The following is a 22,936-nucleotide window of genomic DNA, read 5'->3' on the forward strand; positions in this document are numbered from 1 at the left end:
TATTTTAACCTCACTGAATCCTCCAACTACTGTTCTTCCGTATCATAGATGACTCGAGACACAAAAAGTTAATTAACTTGCACAAGGTCACCCATATGATTTGATGAGGCACAGTACCTCAACCAAGGTAGACTGTCTTGTTTATTGCTCTTTCCCTGGCAACTTAGAACAAAGACGGCACCTAGTGCATTAAAGACATTCAATAAATATCTGGCGACTCAGTTAATAAACTGGGGCACCTACTAGGCATTGAGATACAAAGCAGTGAACAAAATATTAAAAAATTCATGCTTAAGTGGAGCTTACACTAAGCGCTCTTAGCCTTGCATCCAGTTAGCCACTTTATATATAAATATATACATTTCACTTGCGGCTATCAACCCTGGGAGGTAAAAAGCAGTTTACCCACTTTGTATAAGAGGAAACTGAGGCTCCAAGTAGGCAATGATCTGCCCAGGATTAAGGGGCTAATAGGAGACAGGGTGTGGATTCCAGCCCAGTCCTGGCGGTTCCCAGGCACGACTTGTGAGTTAATTAAACCGACCAATCCACTCAACCAATCAGCATTTATTAGGGCCTACTGGGTGCGGCTCCTCTTCTCTCAGAGCCAGAGAGGAAAAGAAGAGGTTGCGGTGCGCAGACAGCTGCGGAGGCCGGGAAGCCACAGCGGATCGCTGGAATTTGGCGCCTATTTTTTGTGGGTTTTGTGTTCTCGCCTGTGATTGGGCCCCGGCGTGGCGTGCCGGGTGCGCCCGGCTGCGGCTGGCCCGCCGACCTTGGCAGGACCCCGGCGGCGCGGTACTCGGCCTGCCTCCCGGGAGATGGGACACCAGGAGCCCCCGCGGGCCCGAGTGAGGGCGGGAGGTGCGGCTTATATAAAGGGGTTACGTAAAGGGCTCAGCTGGCGCGAACACGTGGAGAGCCTAGCCGCCCAGTTCTCCCCTGAGAGCGACGCTGCCATCACCCGTGCAGCTGCAGGCTGCGCCGCACGCCTGGCGCGGGCCACAGCCTCTCGCGCGGCTCCGTACCGGAGGCAGCCCCAGCCTGGAGCAGACCATCCCCAGCCGGGGGCCTTAGGGGGGAAACGGGCTGCCCGGAAGTGGAAGGGCGCCGGCCAGGTAAGGGCGCGGTCCGCGGAGTAAAAGCTAGTACCGAAGCTGAAAGTACCCCCGCCGTCTCGGGCGCCTAGGGAGGGCAGTTGGAGCCCCCTGGTCGGCGCGCTCAGGGACGCCGAACTTTTAAGTCATCCCCTTCCACCCGCGGCCCTGCGGGACTTGGGCCGGTCCGCTGGGCTCCAGCTCGGGCTTAATTCAATGGTCTGTTTACACCCGGGAGATCACAGGGCGGGACGCGGGGAGGGGCATCCCACAGGGAGTCAGGCGGGGAAAAAGACTTAAACAGTCCGAATTGCTTCTTAAGGCGATTTTCCTAGGTCGCGAAATCTGCGGGTCCTCGCTTTTCGTATTGCTACACGATAAATTAACTGAAAAGGCGGGGAGTTTTTGCTTTTCTTTCCGGCTCCCCCCTCTGAGCCACTGCCCTGTGGTTTCGTCTTTCCCGCTTTCCCCTCCCCCGTTCAGTCAGCAGCCGTGGCTTCCGTCTTAAAGGGGCCGCGGCGGCCGGAGGAGGAGGTGGGACGCCCTGCGGCCTGCTCTCCTGGCCTCCCCGCCTCGGCCTGGTCGTTTAACCGCTTCTTCCGCCCGCAGGTCACAATCCAAGGTCCCGCTCCTCCGCGTCCCGGGGCCGGACGGAGGGATGAGGCAGGGGGGGCCCGGGCAGCGCCGTTGCTGCTCCCCCCGCCGCCCGCAGCCATGGAAACGGGGGAGGAGGACGGCGCCCGCAGAGGTACACAAAGCCCCGAGCGGAAAAGGCGAAGCCCAGTGCCGCGGGCGCTCAGCGCGAAGCTGAGGCCGGCGGCGGCGGCCCAGGCCATGGATCCGGTGGCGGCCGAGGCCCCGGGCGAGGCCTGCCTGGCGCGGCGGCGGCCGGAGGGCGGCGGCGGGTCGGCGCGGCCGCGCTACAGCCTGTTGGCGGAGATCGGGCGCGGCAGCTACGGTGTGGTTTACGAGGCAGTGGCCGGGCGCAGCGGGGCCCGGGTGGCGGTCAAGAAGATCCGCTGCGACGCCCCCGAGAACGTGGAGCTAGCGCTGGCCGAATTCTGGGCCCTGACCAGCCTCAAGCGGCGCCACCAGAACGTCGTGCAGTTTGAGGAGTGCGTCCTGCAGCGCAACGGGCTAGCTCAGCGCATGAGCCACGGCAACAAGAGCTCGCAGCTTTACCTGCGCCTGGTGGAGACCTCGCTCAAAGGTAAGAGCGCCGCGGGCCGCCCTGGCCAAGCAGGGCCTGGACCCAGTAAGCTAGTGGGCTCGGCCCCAGCTGACCCCTGGGCCCCTAGACCGTGCTCCTGGTCCTGTCACCCTGGACGTAGACACACCCTCCTTTCGGGACCTGGCACTCGGGCCCTCCTCTCTTTTCAGCATCCAGGTTCAGACCCCAGCACAAACGTTAGCTGGTATTTTCATAACAAGTGCTCATTAAGTGCCAACCATTGTCTTAGTAAGTGCTCAGTAAGTGTGAGCCATTATTATGAAACGTCCTGCTCTCTTAGGGGTTGATTTGGGAGTGGAGGGCGTAGGATTCAGAGTTGGTAGAAGAACTTCAGAGTCCTCCCCGCTCCAGGGCCTCTTCTCTTTCCCTCCCAAAACTAACAAAAAGGAAAAACTTGGCTGGACCCACCCACATCCCCTCCCTGTCTGGTTCCAAATATCCTGACACCCTCCAGCTCCACCCTGCAAACTCTTACTTCCTAGTCTTCATTTTCCTCTGAGACAACCCTCTGCCCCTCTCAGCTCTTCCTTCATCCCAGGGCAGTCAAGCAAATTGGTGGTTTTCTGGCTAAGTCCTCTTGGGGCCTGCAGAATAATAACCCCACAGGTGGGCCTAGAGCTTTCACATAACAACATCTAACATCTTTTCCCTCCAGTTTTTCACATTCTTAATCCTCTGAGGCTGGTTTGCAAGTGGTTTTATTTATAAGAAGGATGGGGCTCAGTGAAGCAAGGCGGGGGTTGCAGTCCTGGGAGGGCTCGTCCTAGTTTTGAGGTTTTACCGCAGTTAGGGAGTGTATTCATCCTGAGTGCTCAGTACTCAAATGTCTTGTCAGACTATAGGTGGCCAAGATCCGTTTGTTCAGAGAAGAGAGGGCCAGTGGGCTAGGGAGGCCCAAGGAGACGTTCTCAGCGGAGAGGTTGCTAATCTGAGCCCTAACTATGCTTCAGATATCTTAGAGTGACTTTAGATAATAACTTTCAAAGTAAATCCTCTCCTCTTTCTATAAATGGAGAAAGTAAAGGTGTAACAAGCATAAGTTGATGAAGGTTAATCAGCATGTAAGGGAAGTAGGGTTGTACTCCTAGTTTCTTTACTAGAATTTTTCATGGCATAAGCGACGGGAACCCAGATCTGTCTTGATTCAAAGTCTCAATCCTGTTTAAAAGGGGTCACTGTACTCTCCTTACCTGGAGGATGAACGAAAGCTGACCTGTAAGAATGGGTAGGATTTCGGGTGGGGTTGGACTGGGCATTTTGTTTGTAGCTGTTGCCTGACTTTAAGATCCTACACGCCCATCCCAAGAGAACTCTCTGTCTTGTTTCAAGTACATTGCTTGACAGTGGATTGCAGGACACGATCAGTATCACCAGTGGTCCTTTTTCAAAATAGGCTTCTGCATTTTATGCCCATTCCTGCCCGATCGCCCTACAAAGCCCACCCTCTCTCCTGGGTGAATATATTTGTTTCAAAAAGACTTTCCAGGAGATGCCTATAGCTTACTGGTATCCTGCAAGCTCTTTATTTCATTCTCAGACTGTCGTCTCCGTGAATAGTGAATGGTCTGGGCTTCATATTACACGACTGTCTTTGGATATAGGAATTTGCCAAAGAATCCCCTTCTACCCTCAGTTCATTGATACCAGTTTTGAAACTTCAACCTGGGGTAGAAGTCTTCACTTCCTCTCCCTGCATACACTGTTCAAACTCTTCATTTGTAGAATTTGTCAAAACTACAGCCAACAGTAGCAGCATAGCACAGTGGTTAATACCGTGCACTATGGGGTCAGACTTTTAGTCCTGGTTTAACTGACTTCAGAAGACAGGGGACAAGTTGTTTAAAACTGTGGGGTGCGTTCCTTTATTCATAGGATAAGGGTCGCCTGTCACAGAGTTGTTTTGCAGCCTGAGAATGTCAGCAAGGGCTCCAAAGGAGGAGAAATTCACTGTTTTTCCAGTAAATTCAGGCTACATCTTGAATCTCCCACCATCATCCCCATCGAGATTGACAGTGTTCCTGTCTAAGTTTCCCAAATTTGTTTGACCATGGAACACATTTGGTTTCCTGTGTTGTCGGCAGCGCCAAGTTGACAGAAACACTGGTATTTTCTTACTCCCTTTGTGAACTAAAACTGAGGCCTAAAAAAAAAAAAAAAAAAAGAAAAATATTTTGTTTTTAGGTCACAGACTTAATATGTCCATTTTAGTTGTTTGGAGTCTTAAATATGAGCCTCTAATGTGGGTCAGTCCGTGTTCTGGGCCCAGGGATGCAGCAGTACAGACCATGCATGTTGTCTCTGCTTATGAAACTGATGTTCACACTTACACGTCAGGTGTCAATTTAAAAAGCAGTAAATGGGCATTGAGCTTTTTGCTAGCAATATTAGAGAACACAGACCCACAATACTCCAGGTTAAGTTTTCTTGACTTCACCTTCCGAGAGTTAGCAGTCTTAATCTGCCCTGGGGCAGATTCCTTCTAGTTTACAGATAATCTGGTTCAGCTCTGTCATTAATCAGAATGTCCTTTGCAGTCACCTCTTGCCCAGTCGCCTGCAATTCACAATAATTTTGAACAGATAAGTGTTAATGTGCCTTAAAGTTTCAATGAACCAAATCCACAAACTTCTACTGAGAGCCTATAGTGATATTTGCAGAAGAAAAAAAAACTCTTTGACCCAAAGGAACTTAATTTGAAAAGTTTAAGGACCTGTAGGAGATTCAAACACTAACCAGGGTCACAGGAGGAATAGGCAAGTTGGCTCATTAACAGCGGCTTTGTACCATGTTCTAGAAATTAACAGAAAAAATGAGAATCAGGAGTTAGCCCAAAGTTAGCAGAGAAGTGGGCCTAGGAACATGTAGATCCGTAGAGAAAAAAGTGGAATTTATTTCACAATTGGGCCAAATAGAGAATGATTGTTTCTTCCTCCGCTGTAGTATCAACTTGACCAGAAGGTGTTCTATAGTTTAAAAAAATTATACATGAATAATCCAATATCAAAGAAGGGGGAGGAGACTTCCTAATGGCAGGTCTTCATCTTAGCCAACTTTGATAGACTTCTGTCTTTGTGTCTTTCCCTCCTCTCTAAACATAGACCAGGTAAGTCCTACGCAGAGTATTATATAGAGAACCGAAGTTGGTCAGTAGTGAGCAATCTCAGACGTCTGACCTGACCTTCTGTTTCACAGGGGAGGAAATGGAAGCCCAGAAAAGGGACAAGGCTTGCCCCAGATGAGTTTGTGGTAGGATTCAAACCACCCTCCCAGGCTTTTTTAAACCAGATTAACAATCCTGTAAATTATTTGATTGATGGGTTGGTGGCTTTAACTTTCAAGTAGTTTTCATTAAAAGAAAAGAGTTAAGGCATCAAGAGTTTGCTTTTATACTCTTGTTTCCATCGCCGAAGGACCCTGTCCTGAATGCACCTAAAACTGGGTTCAAGATTACTGCCACTTAGACAGCAGGCAAGCCTGAGCTCACTGTCAAACTCAAATCCTGGTGCTCTCTCTAAGGTGCACACTGATCTTTCTGACAAAGGCAACAAATAAAGACAAAAAGAAAGAAAAAAAATCCAAGACAACTGAATTAGAAGTTTGGAAACTAGGAGCCTAGCTTATCCTAACTTGGTAAAACTTGTTTCATTTTACCAATTATTTAACGTTTGCTGTACTCAAGATGCCTTTAGGTGGCTTGACATGGGTGGGAATCTCGGCCTGGGGGCTGTAGTCTTGTCTGCACACTGATGCCCAGTGGTGACTGAGCCACACATCGTATTAGAAGAGGCTGTACCACGTTTCCTCCATGAGGCGCACAGAAGACACGTACGTACCCAGACGACCACAGTGCAAGGTTACGAGTGGTGGGTGTCCTGGAAAACAGTAGAGTTCCTCCTGGGAGGAGAGAGGCCTGGGGAAGCAAGGAAGGAAGTAGACTTCAGTAAGCTGTGAAGGGGAGCGGGTGTGGGGAGCGGCCAGGGTCTTAGTGGAGGGGCTGTCGGCCTGCAGTCTCTCAGCCTAGGGAAGCTTCAGGCTCAGAGTCAGGCACCCGTCCCAGGCCTCCAGAAAGCAACTCTGAATTCTCTGCTGTAGGGTGGGGCCTCAGAGTTTAGAGAACCCCAGGTAGAGGTAGAGGTAGCGGCAGCGGCTGAATGGTGATCTTTGGCTACCCTGACATACATAAAAGGCGGCATTAAGGGCCCTGGAAATGAATGGGATACAGTAGAACATTGGTATTGACTGGAGTCAGAAGGCCTTAGTCCCCGTTTCATCCTGTTAATAAAAATAAAACTCATTGGCTGTGTGCCGGGAGCTGTTCTCAAAGCCTTAAACCTGTTAGCTGATTCAATCCTCACAGCCACCTTTGAAAGTCTATAATTATCCCTATTTTACAGGTAAGACAACTGAGGCACTGAGGTTAGTGAGGCTGCTGATGTAAAGCAGCTAAGCAGATAGCCAAGCCCGGATGACGTCCCGGCATCCTGCTCTCCTTGACAGCCGTGCTGCACTCTTGGGAAGGGGCTTAAGTTCTGGCCTCTTCTGTTTTTCTTGGTTGTTAAATAGGCATAATCATACTTCACTCAGAGACCATTTGTTTTTGACTGTGTATTAACCAGTACTTGGAGCACTGCCGGTGCCTCCCCTATGTCTCAGCTGCCAAGGACCCTCCACCTCCTTTCTGGTGTACCCTTGATTGTCTTGGGACAAGCACACAGACTTCTTTCTTGCTATCACAGACTACCTGCCTTCTGGGCGCATTGGGGGTTTTAGATACCAGCCCCAGGAGATAGAAACAGCCCTTACTTAATGGAGAGCTTTGATTAATTGGGGTTGCATTGGGTAGGGCTCTTTATAGTATAAATTAACTCTCCAGGAGAGCTTAGATCCCTAACAACATCAGTTTATTTTCGACTGGAATTTGGCTTTTGGTGGTATGGAGCCAGGGCCCTCCGCAGTGACTCACAAATTCTGGGTGTCTACCTAGTTGTGTTAATCTACACATTCCGCGTGCCCTATACCAGAACATTCCCTGTTGTTGCTGTTTGAAGCCTCTCCAGCCAACAATTCTCATCTTGATTCATCTCAACCCAGTTATTGAGGACCTACTGTCAATAGGTGTGAGTTGCATTGCGGGGAGTGCACAAATGCGGTCTCGTTCCACTGTGATTGCCCGTCCAGGGGACCCAGCACAGCCACTGTTATTTCCCTGCAGCCTGTGAGAGGTGCCCTGGGGGGAGCAGCTGCCAGGAGTGTGGACTCCGTTCGGGGGCGGGAAGGGCGAGTTGTAAAAGGGTGAGAAGTGAGCCTGGCAGGCGGACTGCATGGGCTCCCCCGCTCTGCTGGCTGTTGGTTCTGCAGTGCTAACAAGTCCCTGCTCTGTTCCAAGTTCTGATACCCTTTCATGGCGTTTTCATGGTTCATTCTCTCATACAGGCCTCTCCACTTTAGGCTGCTGCTTTTGTAACCCGGTCTTACAAGAAAATCAAGAGCCATCAGGTTGAGTCACTTGTCCAGCACGCAGGCACTGTGGGGTCAGGGTCTAGGTTTACATCCAGATGTTCTTGTCCAAATTCCACATTCTTGACATACTGCTTTATGACCTGCCAGACACATGAACATGATTCGTCCCCAGTGTTTGTCTGCTTAAGTGTCCAGGCACCTTGCAGGATGCTTCGTGTGTCAGCTAAATCTTACAACAGCCCAGTGAGGTGGGTGTCTCTTCCCAGTTTATGGGGCAGGGATGATATAATCGCACACTTTGACTTTCTGATCTCAGTGTCATCTTTTGCCTGACATGTGGGAGCTGTCTTCTCTGGCCTCCAGTGCCAGGAGTATTGAAGTTGGTAACTTGCTAGGATTGGCTGCAGTCAGGTGGGAATGACGATGGTGGTGGTCAGGATGTGGCTCCCCAAGGTACCTTACCCTCTGCAAAGCGTGTTTCACATCTGTGACTTAACTCACTGTAATAATGCTGGGTGAGGAGACTGAGGCTGAGGGGGTCAGAGATTTGCCCCAGGTTCTAGCTACCTTCCCATCACCCTCAGTCTCAACCACCCAGTAAACCAGTGGGCAGAGTTGGGGTCTAAACCTTGGCTCTTCATCTTCTGCTCTGTGCTCTTCCAGTTACCTGCCTCTCAACAGAAATGCAGCCAGTGTGTTGAGTGCCTCGTTCCCTCCCTCCACCTTCCCGTGATGTGAGGTAGCCGAGAGGCCCAGGGAGGCAATCTGCCTGTAGGAAAGGACTGGCATGCTGACATGCCTCTCATGTTTTTTTGTGGGCAGCTGAGATTCCTGCATGAAAACACATGCTGCAGCTTCTCGTGAAATGAGTCCAAGGCGCTTGCCTGTGCAAGGAAGTGCTTTTTGTCTTTGGGACAAGTAGCTGGCGTCCCCCGTTTCCCTTCTGTCATGGTCACTGATGCTGTGTCTGAGTCGGAGACTGCTCCCTGTCTGGTGCTGTCATCTCAACAAACAGCCCCTCCTTTAGCATCTCTGACCTTTGCTCATTCCCCCAAAGGCTTCCCGGGCCCAGGTCTCGTCTGCCTGCCCACTCACCAACTCGTTCACCTTTTTTTTTCCCTTTCCCTGGATTCCCATAACCTGGACTTACATTATATGTAGTCTGTTTTGCAAAGTTGTTTTCTTTTTACTTCAATTACCATAGTTACCAACTTTGTATATAAAATAATCATCATTCCCCACCCTTTATTTCCCCACTAGAAGTTTCAGTGTTTTCTGATGTGGCCTTTGCAGAAGGAATTTGATAGCTTTTTAATAGTTCCTTTCTGACCCTACCACCAGCGAACATTTCTTGCCCTCATTTTTATGGGTCTTTACTCTGGAGTGTGGATTGATCGGGGCTCAGATCGCCGCTTCATTTTGCAGTCTTTTTAGATAAAGAGCCTCAGCCCGCTAGAGCCAGTGACCTAGAAAGAGGATTATGAGATGGGAAACAACTGATTTTTAAAAAACAAAAACCCATCTGCCCTAAACTGGTTCTACCTGTATTACTTTTGATTGTGAGCAATATAAACAAATTATGTAATTAACGGGGGAAGTGTGGTCTGTCAAATCATGGTCAGAAACCTAAAGCTTTTGGCTTGTCCATCTTCTTGCATCAACATAGAACTTCCAAACCACTGGCTTTGACAGGCTGTGTGTCTTGGTAATTTCAGGGCCTTTTGGCTTGGCGGGGTATTACCCAGATCACCAGTTCTCATAATAAAGAAGAGTAAGTGACGGGTGAAGGAAACCCTCTGGCAGACCTTCATTTTTGGCAGAAGGGAGATACTGGGACTTTTCTCAGAGGACTTGTCTTCAGGGTTGGGCTCAGTCACCAATGGTCCACGTGACCGCCCAGGGCAGACCCAGCCTCCTCGGTGGCAGGATGAGACATCTGCCACTTAGGCTCAAGCTTTTGGGACACTTGTCGTCATCAGATAATTTCATGCTAGGGGTTCAGGGTACCATTAATTGCTTTGTAAAGATTATTGGGATTTGTTTGAAGATGCCAATCACCAGCTTCTCTGGAGTTTCTGTTGTTCAAGAGGAAAGACTTTTGGTGGGGCTGGAGTTTCAAGCCCACACAACTTGACTTCATATTCTGTCTCTACTTCAGACTCCTGTTTACACCTCCCCGGTCCTCTTGTTCCTGTGCTTCGTTATCCATCCCATCTCAGCCTGGAGCTCCCTTCTGCCCACTCCTTACTGATCTACTGCCTATTTTTTAACTTGAGTCCTGACCCTTCGAACTCCTTTAGATCAGGTGACCCTTTCCACCCTTCACCGTTAATAACACCTGGCCTTGATGCAGATGCACCGCTTACGGTGCTTGCTGTTATGAATACCTGTTACTCCTTGAAACTAAACTTCGTAGCAGTGGGCCTGTCATGTACCTAACTAGTGCTAGGTGTAGGGTGGGCTACCAGAAAACACTGAGTTGCAGTGTGCCTCTGAAATAGAATTGTAGTGGCATTCTAGACGCATTGACAACAGTCAGTGGAGGGAAGGGGAGGTCTTTGGCCTGGCATGGAGTGACAAACACAGTGGCTTTGTGGTCATGGATTTGATTCTCTAAGTCTCTGAGCTTCAGGGTCTCAGCATTTCTCCTCACTCTTAGGGTGGTGGTAAATATCAACTTGAACGTCAGATACCGTCACAGATACTCTGTCAGTGTTACACATGGCCATTTACAGGTGAAGAAGCAGTAGAGACTTGGAAAGGTGAACTAAGATGCCTCCTGGCTGTTCAGCCTGTCAGCAGTAAACCAGATTCCCTTACCTTGTTCTCCCTGAGCTCACCCTGTGTGAGTAGAGATGGCTCCTGGCCCGTTGTGCCGGTCCTCTTGCATTGGAGTGATTGTCATCACTGTACCCTTATTGTAACAGGCTGCATCCCTTGAGTCTAAAAGTGGTGTGAATATGTCCATCTCACTCAGGCTCTTTCTGGTCTTCCTTTGATTTAGGAGAAAGGATCCTGGGTTACGCCGAGGAGCCCTGCTATCTCTGGTTTGTCATGGAGTTCTGTGAAGGTGGAGACCTGAATCAGTATGTCCTGTCCCGGAGGCCGGACCCAGCCACCAACAAAAGCTTCATGCTACAGCTCACCAGCGCCATTGCCTTCCTGCACAAAAACCACATCGTGCATAGGGACCTAAAGCCAGACAACATCCTCATCACAGAGCGGTCTGGCACCCCCATCCTCAAGGTGGCAGACTTTGGACTAAGCAAGGTCTGTGCTGGGCTGGCCCCCCGAGGGAAAGAGGGCGATCAAGACAACAAAAATGTGAATGTGAATAAATACTGGCTGTCCTCAGCCTGCGGCTCAGACTTCTACATGGCCCCTGAAGTCTGGGAGGGACACTACACAGCCAAGGCCGACATCTTTGCCCTGGGCATTATCATCTGGGCAATGATAGAAAGAATCACTTTCATTGACTCTGAGACCAAGAAGGAGCTCCTGGGGACCTATATCAAACAGGGGACTGAGATCGTCCCCGTTGGTGAGGCGCTGCTAGAAAACCCAAAGATGGAGTTGCACATCCCCCAGAAACGCAGGACTTCCATGTCTGAGGGGATCAAGCAGCTCTTGAAAGATATGTTAGCTGCTAACCCACAGGACCGGCCTGATGCCTTTGAACTTGAAACCAGAATGGACCAGGTCACATGTGCTGCTTAAAATTCAGGGCAAAGCATCTTGGGTGTTCTTAAAACTCGGTGAGTGCACTCCTTTTGTTCTGCACGCACACTTCCTGGACCACTGGATTCTTCTGCCTGGGCCCGGGGTTGGGGGGGGGGGTGCTGGAAAGTTGGGGGGAACGCGGAGTTGAAGAGAACTAAGTGCTTGTTATCGAAGATTTTCCCCCCCGAGTCTCGATGAGGGGGTGTGGGATTATTTGAGTGCAAGTTTTTTTGGAAAGTCTAGAGAAGTTTTCTGAGTGGATGTTGCGTTTGAGTTGAGTCTCTTAAGTCTTTTAGAAACACTTTCTCATCAGTTAATAAATGCTCACTGTAGAAAATATGCAAAAGAAGTATGGACAGTTTTTTCAGAATAAGCAATATTTTTCCCCTACTCGCATGTCCAATTCTGATAGTTTAGAGCATGCTGTAGTTAGGTATAATTTTGTTTCCTGTCTTCCATTGAACACTAATCTGAGGATTTCCACAGGTCGTACTTTGAAAGTGTGGCCCTCAGTAATTGATGTTCCATAGTACGTAGCGTATTGTAACCATTTCCCCACTTTGGATATCGGATGGTTTCTCCATCTGAGATACTCTAAACAGTGTGTGAGTGCCACATATTCTTATATAGAAATCCTTGCTTATTTAACAGATTTATTACAGACTTTTATTTGTCAAGTACTGTGCTAGGCTCTGGAGGAACATTGATAAGCAAAATCAGAAACTTGCCCCATCCTCAAAGCGAGTACTGCAGCTTAGTCAGGGAGAGAAACATTAAAGCAGTATTTCTGATGGTTGCTTTCCAATGTAAGGAAATTGATCTTTCAGGGAATAGTGCCCAGAGGCAAAAGGAGGGACTTGGGAGCCGAGGAGAGCATTCCAGGTGAAAGGACTAGCCTCTGCAAAGGACCTGAAGCCCAAGGGAGCCTCCAGCAGTTTGGGGTTGGGAAGAATGCAGCCAGGTGGTGATTGGGGAGGACAGTGGCCAGCAGGAGCGTGGCCAGAGCTGAGCTAGAAAATCCAAAAGTATGTGCCAGGGACAGTAGTGGTAGTTCAGTTAGACCAGAGTCTGAGGTGAGCAAGGGAAATAAGAATAGAAATAAGGTGAAACAGGGGACCCTGGAATGTGACCTTGACTTAGTAGGCATGTGGGAACCATCTGTGAACCAGAGCAAAAGATTGTATCACTGAGAAGTTCAGCATGTGCAAATTGAATTGAACTGGAGATTGGGAGATCAGCTGGACCAATTACTTTGTTCACACCAGTAAGGGATGTTGTTGAACCTGGACTGGAGTAGCACTGAGGGTAGAGGAGTGCCTGGATCTTGGGGCTGAGAATTGGCAAGACAGCTGCCAATGTGGAAGTAGGTAAGAAAGTAGTAATAGATATTGGGAGATTCATGTCAATAGATACAAATGCTGACTAGTCAGTATTGGTCAGATTTATTTTCCTTAAAAAAAAAAAATCCCCAACCTTGTTCTGTGGGAATGGAAAGAAAAAGAACAGTGACCACCATAAACACTAGGTATTCTCATATGTACCATTTTGTTTCACATTTGCAGCCCTGCAAGGGGTTAAGTCATTTACCCAAGATCCTACTAATTGAATAATTGAAGGGCAGATATATCTTACTCCTGTTCCTTCCTCCTCCCTCCTTTTTTCCCCAATATGGCGAGTTGGAAGTAAGACACTCTTCAGATTTTGCTGAAGCCTTGAGAGGAGGTGTTGGCGGGCAGAAACTGATCCCAGTGGTCACAGGGAAGGAGCCTCGTCAGCACCTAGGTGCAGAGCCGTCCATTCCCTGCATGGGTGCTTAGTCTCCCTTTCCCATCGGCGCCTGCAGATTTCTAGTTGAGTTGGTTAAGACTGAGTTGATCCTGGTTACACTGCAGTGTTCTCAGTGAACTTACTTCTCGAGTGAGTCACTCTAGGTTTAATTCTTCCATTCCACAAACACTGAGTATCTTCCAGGTGCCAGGCCAGTTTGTCCTACGGCCCAATGAGTAAGAGAGCAACGTTCCCTAGAGCTTGGTTTGGGCTAAGAAGGGTTGGCTGGACAGTGTTTTAATTATATTTCATGCTGTCACTTCCCATTTCCATCTCATCTTGTCCACTTTTTAAAAACCTCTTAGAATTCAACTTTGCCCTGGGGTAGGAGGAAGGTTGACATTGGAAGAGGGACCTGAATTTGGGCTAGTATTATGGGGTTGTCACAACTAATTGAGATCACGGCTCCCATTTGGATATTCATACTTGGGATTTACTCTGTGTTACTGGACAGAGTTAAAGCTAAATGGAAGTGATTGCTTCCGGTAGGAGAAATAGGAGGTGACCTTGAGATAAGAAAAGATCAGGAATATAGTTACTGTCAAGTGTCCCAGACTCTGAAAACTAGTGAGGACAGTGCTTGGTCAGTTGGTTCCTTTCCTGCCTATGTGGGCCTGGGCCCAGGTCTGTGTGACCCGGGGCTGAGCCCTGTGGTACCAAAGCTTCAAGTCACTTGTGGGATAAATGAGGAGTTTGGCTGGTTAGAGAATCAGAGACCTGAGTTGGGAGGAACTATTGAGTCCAAGCTCCCCTCTCTCCCAAACCAGCTTTATAGATGGAGAAGCCAGTTCCATGTATTCACTCAACGTGTTTATTGGGAAACTATTTGCCGGGGGCTATTGCAGGCACAGAAGATACATTCGTGAACAAAACCGACAGTTCTTGCAGTTGTGGAGCTTGCATTCAAGTGGGGAGACAAATGATAAACATAGCTTTGTGGATGAGGGCAATGCAGAGCAGGAGAAGGGAGATCAGAATGCAGCGGGGGAGTGGGGGATGGAGGCATACATATTTTGCCGGGAAAAAGATCAGGGTGGGCCTCCTAAGACGGTGACCTTTGAGCAAAGGTTAGGAGTGGAGGGAGTGAGTCATGAGGACTTCTGGAGGAAGAACATCCCAGACAGTGGCAACAGCCAGTATAACAGCTTGAAGACTGGGTGAGCAAGAGAAGAGTGTAGAAAGAGGCCAGAGAGGTAACTAGGAGTTAACCAGAACAGCCCTTGTAGGCCACTGTAAGGGTCTGGCTTTTATTCTTGGGTAAGATGGGAAGTCATTGGTGTGTTTTCAGCTGTCTGATATCTGACCCTTTTTGAAAGGATCACTGTAACTGCTGTGCTGAAAGTAAACTACAGAGGAGCAAGTGAGGGGATATAAGATGGGAAGCTACTTTGATAACTCAGGTGAGAGAGAATAGCTTCAAACAATGGAGCAGGGGAGGTGTTGATTGGATTTTGGGTGAATTTTGAAGCCAGCCAACAGGATGCTGGATTGAACAGAAGATGTGAGAGAGGAGAATTAAGGGTGGCTCCAAGTTCTTGGCCTTGGAAGCCTTTGGAAGGAGAGAGAGGATCAAGTGGGTTGGGGAAGACATTGGGAAGAACAGGTTTGGCTGGAGAAAGTTAGATTTTAGTCATCCGAAAGCAGGAATGCCTGTTTAGAATCCAGGTACAGAGACCGTGTAGGCAGTTGAATGAGTCGAGTTCAGGGAGGAGATCTGGTCTAGAGATACAAATTTGGAGACGGCTAAGGTACAGAAGTGGGTATAGAGAAGATTTCAAAGCAAAACTGAGCTCAGGCCATCCAGCACTGAGGCTGGGGAGAAGAAAAGGCGCCAGAGAAATAGGAGACCTAGGCATGGTGTCCTGGAAGCCGGGTGAAGAAAAGACACCCGGAGGAGGAAGTTACCAGCCGCGGCACATAGGCAGGTTGAGCGAGATGTGGACTGGGTGTTGACCTCTGGATTTAGCAACTGGGCAGTCCTTAGTGCTCATGAGCAATTTTGGTGGCACGTAATGAGAACCCCCTAGCTACAGTGGGTTTGAGAGAGTGAAGGAGAGGAATTGCAGATGGTGAGAGAATGGACCACTGATTCTTAAAGTTTTTTGGTCTGAAGGCCCCATTACGCTCCTGAAATTGACTCCAGAGTTTTTGTTTTGAGTTATATCTATGGATATTTGTGGTTTGACAAATCAGGACTGAGAAACGTTTTAAATGCTCCTTTCAAATGAATGATAATTTAGTTACATATTAAGATATGTATCATAACTGATAAAAAATAACTTCAAAAACAAATATGTAGTGAGTAGTGTGGCATTTATATTTTTGCAAATCTTAGTATCTGCCTTGGTAGTCAGCGGATTCTTTTGCTTCGGCATTGTAACTTCGGTGCTGTGTCACTCATCATGTAACTTCTGGAAAAAACTTTACCATACTCTTACAAGAAAATTAAACTGAAGAAGGCAAATAATGTCTTAGTATTACGATGAAAAGGTTTGGCTTTGTGGACTCAAGCTACTGACCATGCTTTGACTCTTCCTGAGGAATTTTACTGTGAAAGGGAGCTGAGAAGTAGGGGGAAACCTAAAAAGAAGGAAATTGTTCAAGGGCCCAAATGAAAGGACAGACCTTGTGTGTCCTGATTCCTTGTCAACTTTCCTATTAAACCTGTTGTCAGGGCTCAAACTATAGCTGCATAAAGGAAACAGCTGTCCCCAGTATCAGAGTGATCTAGGGTTGTAGATTTCAGGGTAGTGTTTAAATTGGGGGCTAAATGATTTTAGTTTTTTACAACAATGAATGAAAATGCACTTTGGGTTGGAGACATTGGATTCCTCTGAAAGGAGTGTTGCCTAGTGGACAGTCCAGGATTGAGTCCCATTTCTGTGGTTTCCTGGCTATGTGCCCTCGGGCAAGTGATTTTACCTCTCTGGGTTTTGTCATCTATAAAGTAAAGTAGATCATACTTATCTGATTGAGGTTTTATTATCCTTAAAATAGAATAGATCATATTTATCTGATTGAGGTTGTTGGAATGACAGGAGGTTGTGACAAATACCCTCTCTAAACTGTCTAAATGAAATGTTAAATGGTGAATTTTAGGTACACACCTTGGCTTGAGGTAGAAGCATCCCCATGTCTTCCATTCCTCTGAAGACAGTGGTATTTCTTAGCCTTCCGTCTGAGGATTACCCAATAGCTTTTTTTTTTTTTTATAAACAAAAGTATACTCAAGGCAATGCTGTCCAATTGCTTGTTCCAAAAAAGTGTGTTTTTAAAGATTATTCAATGATGGGTCTTCTCGCTCCCTTATTTGTCACTTTTTGAAGATGGCTAATGATTTCTGATGGTTCCTACCAGACAGCCGCAAGCCTTACCCAAAGCAGGAAGCCAGCAAAAGTGATGGTCCAGGTGCCACTGCCCACGTGTTACCAGGGAGTGCTGTGGGTAAGAAACTCTGCATTCATGGCCAAGTTTGCTGTCTGATAGCAAAGCTCAGTTACTAGGGCCTTTGGAAGCCAGGGCCTTGAATGACATTTATTCAGAGTAGGCATCTCAGGCCTGCTGAAGGGAATCAGATGTTGGTGTGACCTGAGAGGTCATAGAAAATACTCCTCACACTGTATGTGATCTTGGTAACTGCCCGGCATCAGAGAAGAAAATCAGACCTCACTTCTTACTGATGTAATAAGTGATATATTTTCTCCTGGCCTGGGGTCCAGAGATGTGGCTGGGTGACCTGGGTTGACCCTTTGACCTGGGCTTCAGATTTTGCTTCTGTTCTATCAGTTTGAGGGTTTGTTTTGTTTTTGTTTGTTTTTTAGTAACATGGGAGTTCCCATACCTCTAGTTGGGTCCCTTTGCTGGGGACCCAGCAAGACGAGCTTTTCCAGCTCATCTAACAGGCAGTGTGTACGCTCACACTGAAGCTGTAGAAGCCAGTTCAGATCATTTGCTTCCTTTTGGCTAGGATTAGACTTAAATTGTGTCACATTATAGGTATCAAGTTAATAAAAAGGATCAAGTTAATGAAAAGTAAGGGTAAAAACTTAAAAATGGGGGTAAAATGCTTAATTAATGTGGTTTGTTTTAAATAGGAAAGTCTTCAAAACAGAGTCCCTGGGGGATAAATTTAAAAAAGGATTTTAAGTGAGAAATTAGGAACCCAAGTCTAGATAGGTCTCCAGCCTCCTCTCTGGTGAGTGTAACTTATGGGGACAGCCACAAACTAACTAGGCACACAGCAGACATGCCTTTCCCTCACAGGACTGCCCTGACTGTGGGGAGGGGCCATATGAGACCATGAATGACACTTAGCTTCTGGGGGTGTGAGACCGCCACCTGAAGCCAGCCTTCTGAGTCTGGAGGGCTAAGAGGTGAGTCTTTGTTGGAAGGCGATGAGGCCAAAGATGATGACAATGAATGGCTGTCCCTGGGCTGGGTGCTTCATGACAATGATTTCATTCACTTCTTGGCAAGTCATTTCTGAAGCTCCCAGAGCTAGTAAGGGTCAAAGCCTAGATTTGAACCCAGGTCTGAGTCCTTGGCTTTAACCAATATGGTGTATTTCCTCATTGAATTGCCTATAAATTTCAAAAGTTTTCAAAATTCAGCCAACAGTTGAGCATCACGTAGGTTGCATTTCCTGCCCTCCTGGCACTGCGCTTTCCGAGACGAGGGACATGAACCCGAGGCTCCTGGCACCTAGGTGGTGTCCAGCTGGAGGCGCTTTCCTCTGCGCTGAGAAAGTACAGAGTGTGCTGGTAAACAATGAGGTGGCCCAAAGGACAGTGAGCGGGGAAGGCGTCACGGAGAGGGTGTTACTGCTGAAGGGACCCAGGTCGGAAGTTGGATTCTCAGCCCCAGAGCCTCATCCCTCTTAGTGTCCCGTGGAGCCTTGAACTGCCCGAAGGGAGGATGGCAGAGCTAGAACCTCAGCCTCTTTTGAGTCCCTGTCTGTAAGCGGAAGCCCCCACCTTGCTTTATATACCCTGTCTCACTAGACTTCACGGCGCTGGCCGCTAGCACGGACTGTGGGTTGTGTTCTCTTTTCCTGAGAAGGTAAAGCTCAGCGTTCACTGTGGACACCTGGTAGCTCTAGGTCTCGGTACGTGGTCTACAAGACGTCCCTTGGTTCTGGGTCCGTCTACTGGTGTTGGTGTTTCATGGGAGTTCCCGGTCTCTGTAAGGCCAGGCAGCTCCCTGGGCCCCAGCTTTTGCCTCCGCTGTTGCCATCTCTTGACTGCTCCTACTGCAGATGCCGGAGGAAGTGAGTGGTCTGTTATGTAACGGGGCGGGTTGCCCCAAGGATAATCTGTCCCTTGAAGCTCTACAGGATATCAAAGCATCCATGAGGGGACAGGCCTGCCCCAGGGCTGTTGTTGCTCACACTCTCCTCCTCCCTGGCATCCTGGCTCCTTCTAGCTGCCCAGGGCAGCATCCCTGTGGATAAATCAAGATATCTCTTGTAATCCTCCAGCTGCCAGCAAAGCTGCCTGGTGGTTGGGGTCCTTCCAACTCCTGTTTCCTCGGACCTGGGGACGCAGATACTCCGACCACCACCAACAGCTCCTGGTTATAAAAACCTGCTTTGAGGGGTCCTCTGACTTCTGCTGGGCAGAGGCCTGGCCCTTTTATCTCCAGCCCTGAATTAAGCACTTTTTACATTAAATCTTGTTATCATACAACATCTGCATGGCTGTTTTGTTATCTGCGGTCCTTCTGCGGATGAGGAGGCTGAGAAGCACCTTCCTGTGTGCTGAGAGTCAGGATTTGAAACCAGGCATCTGCCTGGAAATTCCACTATTCCATCCTGCCTCCTATAGCCTCTTGAAAAGCAGCTTTTGATGGGTTTACATTTTGAGGCAGATGGTGGGTCCCCCTCCTAGTAGCTCCGCACAGAGGACCCCTCGGGTGTCGGTGTCAGTGTCAGTGCTGCCCGCAAGCATCTTTCAGAGTCAGACAAGGAGCTCAGCCCTGCACATGGCAGCAGGGCCACCATCTGCTCCTTCAGGTGAGAGCACCTGTGTGCGCTCCCCCTTGTGTCCCACCGACACTGCCTCCAACATGGGCAGGTGAGGCAAGGCTGGGATGGCGAGGCACCCACACAACCAAGGGCTGGCAGCAGAAGGCAGCAGCCACACAAGCAGGCACAGTAAAGTTCCCCAGAGGTTGGGAATCGGGACCCAAAGCACACACGCCCCTCCGTAATGGCAGCAGGAGTGTGCTGTCCCTGAGGGATGCTGACAGGGCAGCCTGCGCATCAGGACACGGAAGGGCTCTGATGTGACCAGGGGTACCCTGTGGTCTGTGTTGCCGGGACTGGGCAGAAGCCCTGTTCTAAGTGAGCTTAACCTGGACTCTTGAGGTTGATGGGGATCCAAAGCAAAGTGGCAGGGGTTGTTGGGTTTCCCCCTGACTCATCTTCCAGCTCATTTCTGACTCTTGACCAAAGCAAGGGATTTCATCATTTGTCCCTGTCGTCAGTGTGGCTGCCCGCAACCCCGTGTCGAAAGATTCTGAGTTCAAGTCAGGTTTGGTGAGCACAAGCCCTCCTGGCTGTGGCCGGCACGTGCCCAGCAGTGGTCCTGATAGTGTGGGCCCCAGTGCTGCCCACTCTAGGAGCCCACAGCTCAGCTATGTGCACTTGCTTGTAGTAGGAGTGGCTCAGGGGAGATACAGGAAGTCTGGGAGAGTGGAGGGAAAGCTTCCTGGAGGAGGTGGTGCCTGGGGCTGGTACTTGAAGGCAGGTTTAGGGGCACCTTGTCAGCCAGGTGATAAGTGAGGAGGTTGCATTTCAGGATTTGTCAGAAACTTGCCTTGGCTTACCCAGGCTTTTTTGGGTACAAGACTCAGCGGGCAAGGGGAGAGGGGATCGCTGTCATGGTGAAATCCCCAGCCGGAGGTGTACTTGAGACCAGGGCCTGGACAGGATGCCCAAGTTTCTCTTGATAAACTAGGACGGTGACGTCTCAGCTCCCAGCCCCTTTTCATTTCCACTAGTGAGTCTTCTGTGGTTTTACCAAATCAAAGGAAACGGAGACCTCCTCCAGCACTTCTAGAATTCAGAAGCAGGGCAGGCCTTAAAACTGCCAGCCAAGCTTAAAATAAATCAATACTGTAAAATACTGCAATGAATTTTCCAACTTTAAAGGAATTTCTCTTTTAGTTAGAGGTGCCAGGGGAAAGCGATAACTCAGCCTACACCGTACACAGGTCAGAATTCTGTATTTTGTTTCCTTGTGAAAGAAAGTGATGTCTAGGGACTCAGGAGGAATGGATTAGAGCCACCCCGGCACCCCGTAGAGCACAATGAGGAAGATGAAAATGCTTGTGTTTTCCCAGCCTGCAAAGAGGAGCTGTCTGTGGGGCCTGGGCAGGAAATCTCATGAACAATAACCTTGGCTTTCATGCTTCCGAGGCGCGCTCCTGGAGCAGTGGTGGAAGGCGGGAGGCTGTAGTAGCTCACACTGGATTGTGATGTTGACCCTCTGTTCCAATGGGAAGGTCACAGGTGATGTGAGCTATTGACTCTGTGTTTACTTCCATCACGAACAGCGCCCTTTTGTTTTTTTCCTTTCTGCCTTTTGCAGACATGTTTAAGACATGTCCTTCCAGAAAGTTACAGTCGAGTGCAAATCTAAGGCACAGACTGGAAGGGTGGTGCTGTCAGATCTTGGCAGAATGCATGGGTCTTTTGAGCACAGCCCAGCCTTGTACGAGACAGAAGGAGAGCTGGAAGTCACCAGTAAAGTCTCATTTGTTGTTAGTAACCAGATTGCAGACTTGGATTTGATGAATGTTTGGAAGGAACCCTTGGTTTGCATGGGATAGCAGAAATGAGTGACTGTGCCACACCCCAGACCAAACAACAGGGTGACTTTTACCTTCCAAAGAAAAAAGAAAAAAAAAAGTTATTTGGGCCAGTTGCCTAAACTGAAATCCGGATGTCACCACTGACGTGAGCCAGAGGTCCTCCTCCCTCCCCTACCCTGAGCATCTCAGGGCATGGGCACCAACCAGGTGTAGCACGAAGAGCCTCGGGGAGCACGTCACTCCAGCCTGATGTTTTGGGAGGCCCTAGAAGTCCAGTTGGCCACCTACTCATGGCATTTCATTGAGATGGACATACGATAGTGATGCCATAGCAGACCCAGGTGTTAAGTCTCCAGGATCTGCAGCATACTGACACGGCCTGGGTAAAGTTTAGATAGATTGCGAGTAAGAATTTTGCGACTTCAGAGATCTGGATTCTAACCTGTGAACCGGAAGGTATCCACAAGCTGTTGCTGCATTTCTCCTTGCTCCTCCTTACTGGCTCCTGCCCCCCCCAGCACACACACAGTACAAACCTTAGCACCAGCAGTTCTCAAAGTGTGCCCAGACTGGCAGCATCTCTTGGAAACTTCATAGGAATGTGTATTTCTGGCACCCCCTCAGACCTACAGAGCTGGAAGCTGGGGACAGGTGCTTCAGTCAGAACCTCCAGGTGATGCTGGCTCGTGCTCATGTTTGAGAAGTACCCTGGGGAAGAGGGTGAAGGCACCATCTGCCTAGCATCTTACCTCTCTACCCTCAGAAAGCTTAGATCTGGGCCTACACTCAGAGAGCCTGCCGGGTTCTAATCTAGGCTCTGCCTTCCGTGTTTACCTAGCACGGGGGCTCTGGACAAGTCGCTTCACCCTAGGCTGTGGTTTCCTCATCCAGAAAACCAGGGCAGCAAAAGGACCACTGAGCCCTCTTTCCCCTACGCACTCAGCCCTGGCGCATTCAGAGTGCCACAGTGGATGCGGTTCTAGCACCTGGGACTCCTAGTTCTTGTTGAGTTTCTCCCTTATGCATTTGTCTTGAGATGAGGTGAAGCCTTGTGCCTACCTGCTCCTGGGAGGAGGAGGAAGAAAACAACTGAGCTTCTCTGCCAGCTTCCCTGGCCAGAGAAATGGGCCTCTGAGCCATAGTAACAGTGAGCGCATTGGGATGCTCTCCAGAGTCCCGTTAGGGACTGACAGGCCCAGTGAGGCCACCATGGTGGGACAGGAGCCCGCTCTTGGAGAAGGGGGAAGCCGAGAGGCATAGGAAAGGGGGAGGCAGTGGGATTGGAAGTCGGACTTACGCTCTGAGTGGGGTCTTAGGCACGGCTTTGAACTGGACTAGAAAACTTCGCTTACTCATTCCACAGACATGTGTCGAGCACCTGCTGTGTGCCTGGCCTGGGCCATGGAGATGCAGATAGCTCCTGACCTCAGTCCGACTAAACCTCGGGCATCTCTCTGAGCCTGGGAGACCTTATTTATAGAGTGAGGTTGCCAGCTTGCCCTCAGGCTTTTCATGAGGAGTAAATGGAAAATCCATGTAAAACTAGCCTGGGGTGCTGGGCTCACAGTAGGTAGCCCCCAGATGTTGAGGCCTGTCACCCTTTCATACCAGTTCTTGGTCACGCTGCTACCAGAGCTAGCAGTAGTATTTCAGAAAGTGTGCAGGTTCTTGTGCTGCCCCCCCAACCCCATAAAAAGGAAAGCATCCCAGAAGAGCCCATTAATTTTTTTATTGATTGCTGATGTCTGTCCAGGCACCATGGTAGGTGCTTGTGATACATCAGTGAAAA

General features: G+C 49.1%; 1 protein-coding gene across 2 annotated transcripts in view; it reads left to right on the top strand.

Moving 5' to 3' along the window:
* The first annotated feature begins 628 nt into the window (after positions 1 to 628).
* Positions 629 to 22,936, top strand: part of STK35 (serine/threonine kinase 35) — a 36,794-nt gene continuing 14,486 nt past the window's right edge. Inside the window, exons 1-3 of one of the 2 annotated variants that reach the window (XR_010376655.1) lie at positions 629 to 1,118; positions 1,707 to 2,307; positions 10,793 to 11,543. Coding sequence is in view for 1 of the 2 variants with exons in the window: in XM_031434073.2 (XP_031289933.2) it covers positions 822 to 1,118; positions 1,707 to 2,307; positions 10,793 to 11,505 (1,611 nt within the window). In the remaining variant the exon portion in view is untranslated. The remainder of the gene's footprint in view (positions 1,119 to 1,706; positions 2,308 to 10,792; positions 11,544 to 22,936) is intronic. The other variant, XM_031434073.2, reaches the window with a different exon arrangement.

This window comes from Camelus dromedarius, chromosome 18 (assembly GCF_036321535.1).
Source record: "Camelus dromedarius isolate mCamDro1 chromosome 18, mCamDro1.pat, whole genome shotgun sequence".
NCBI lineage: Eukaryota > Metazoa > Chordata > Mammalia > Artiodactyla > Camelidae > Camelus > Camelus dromedarius.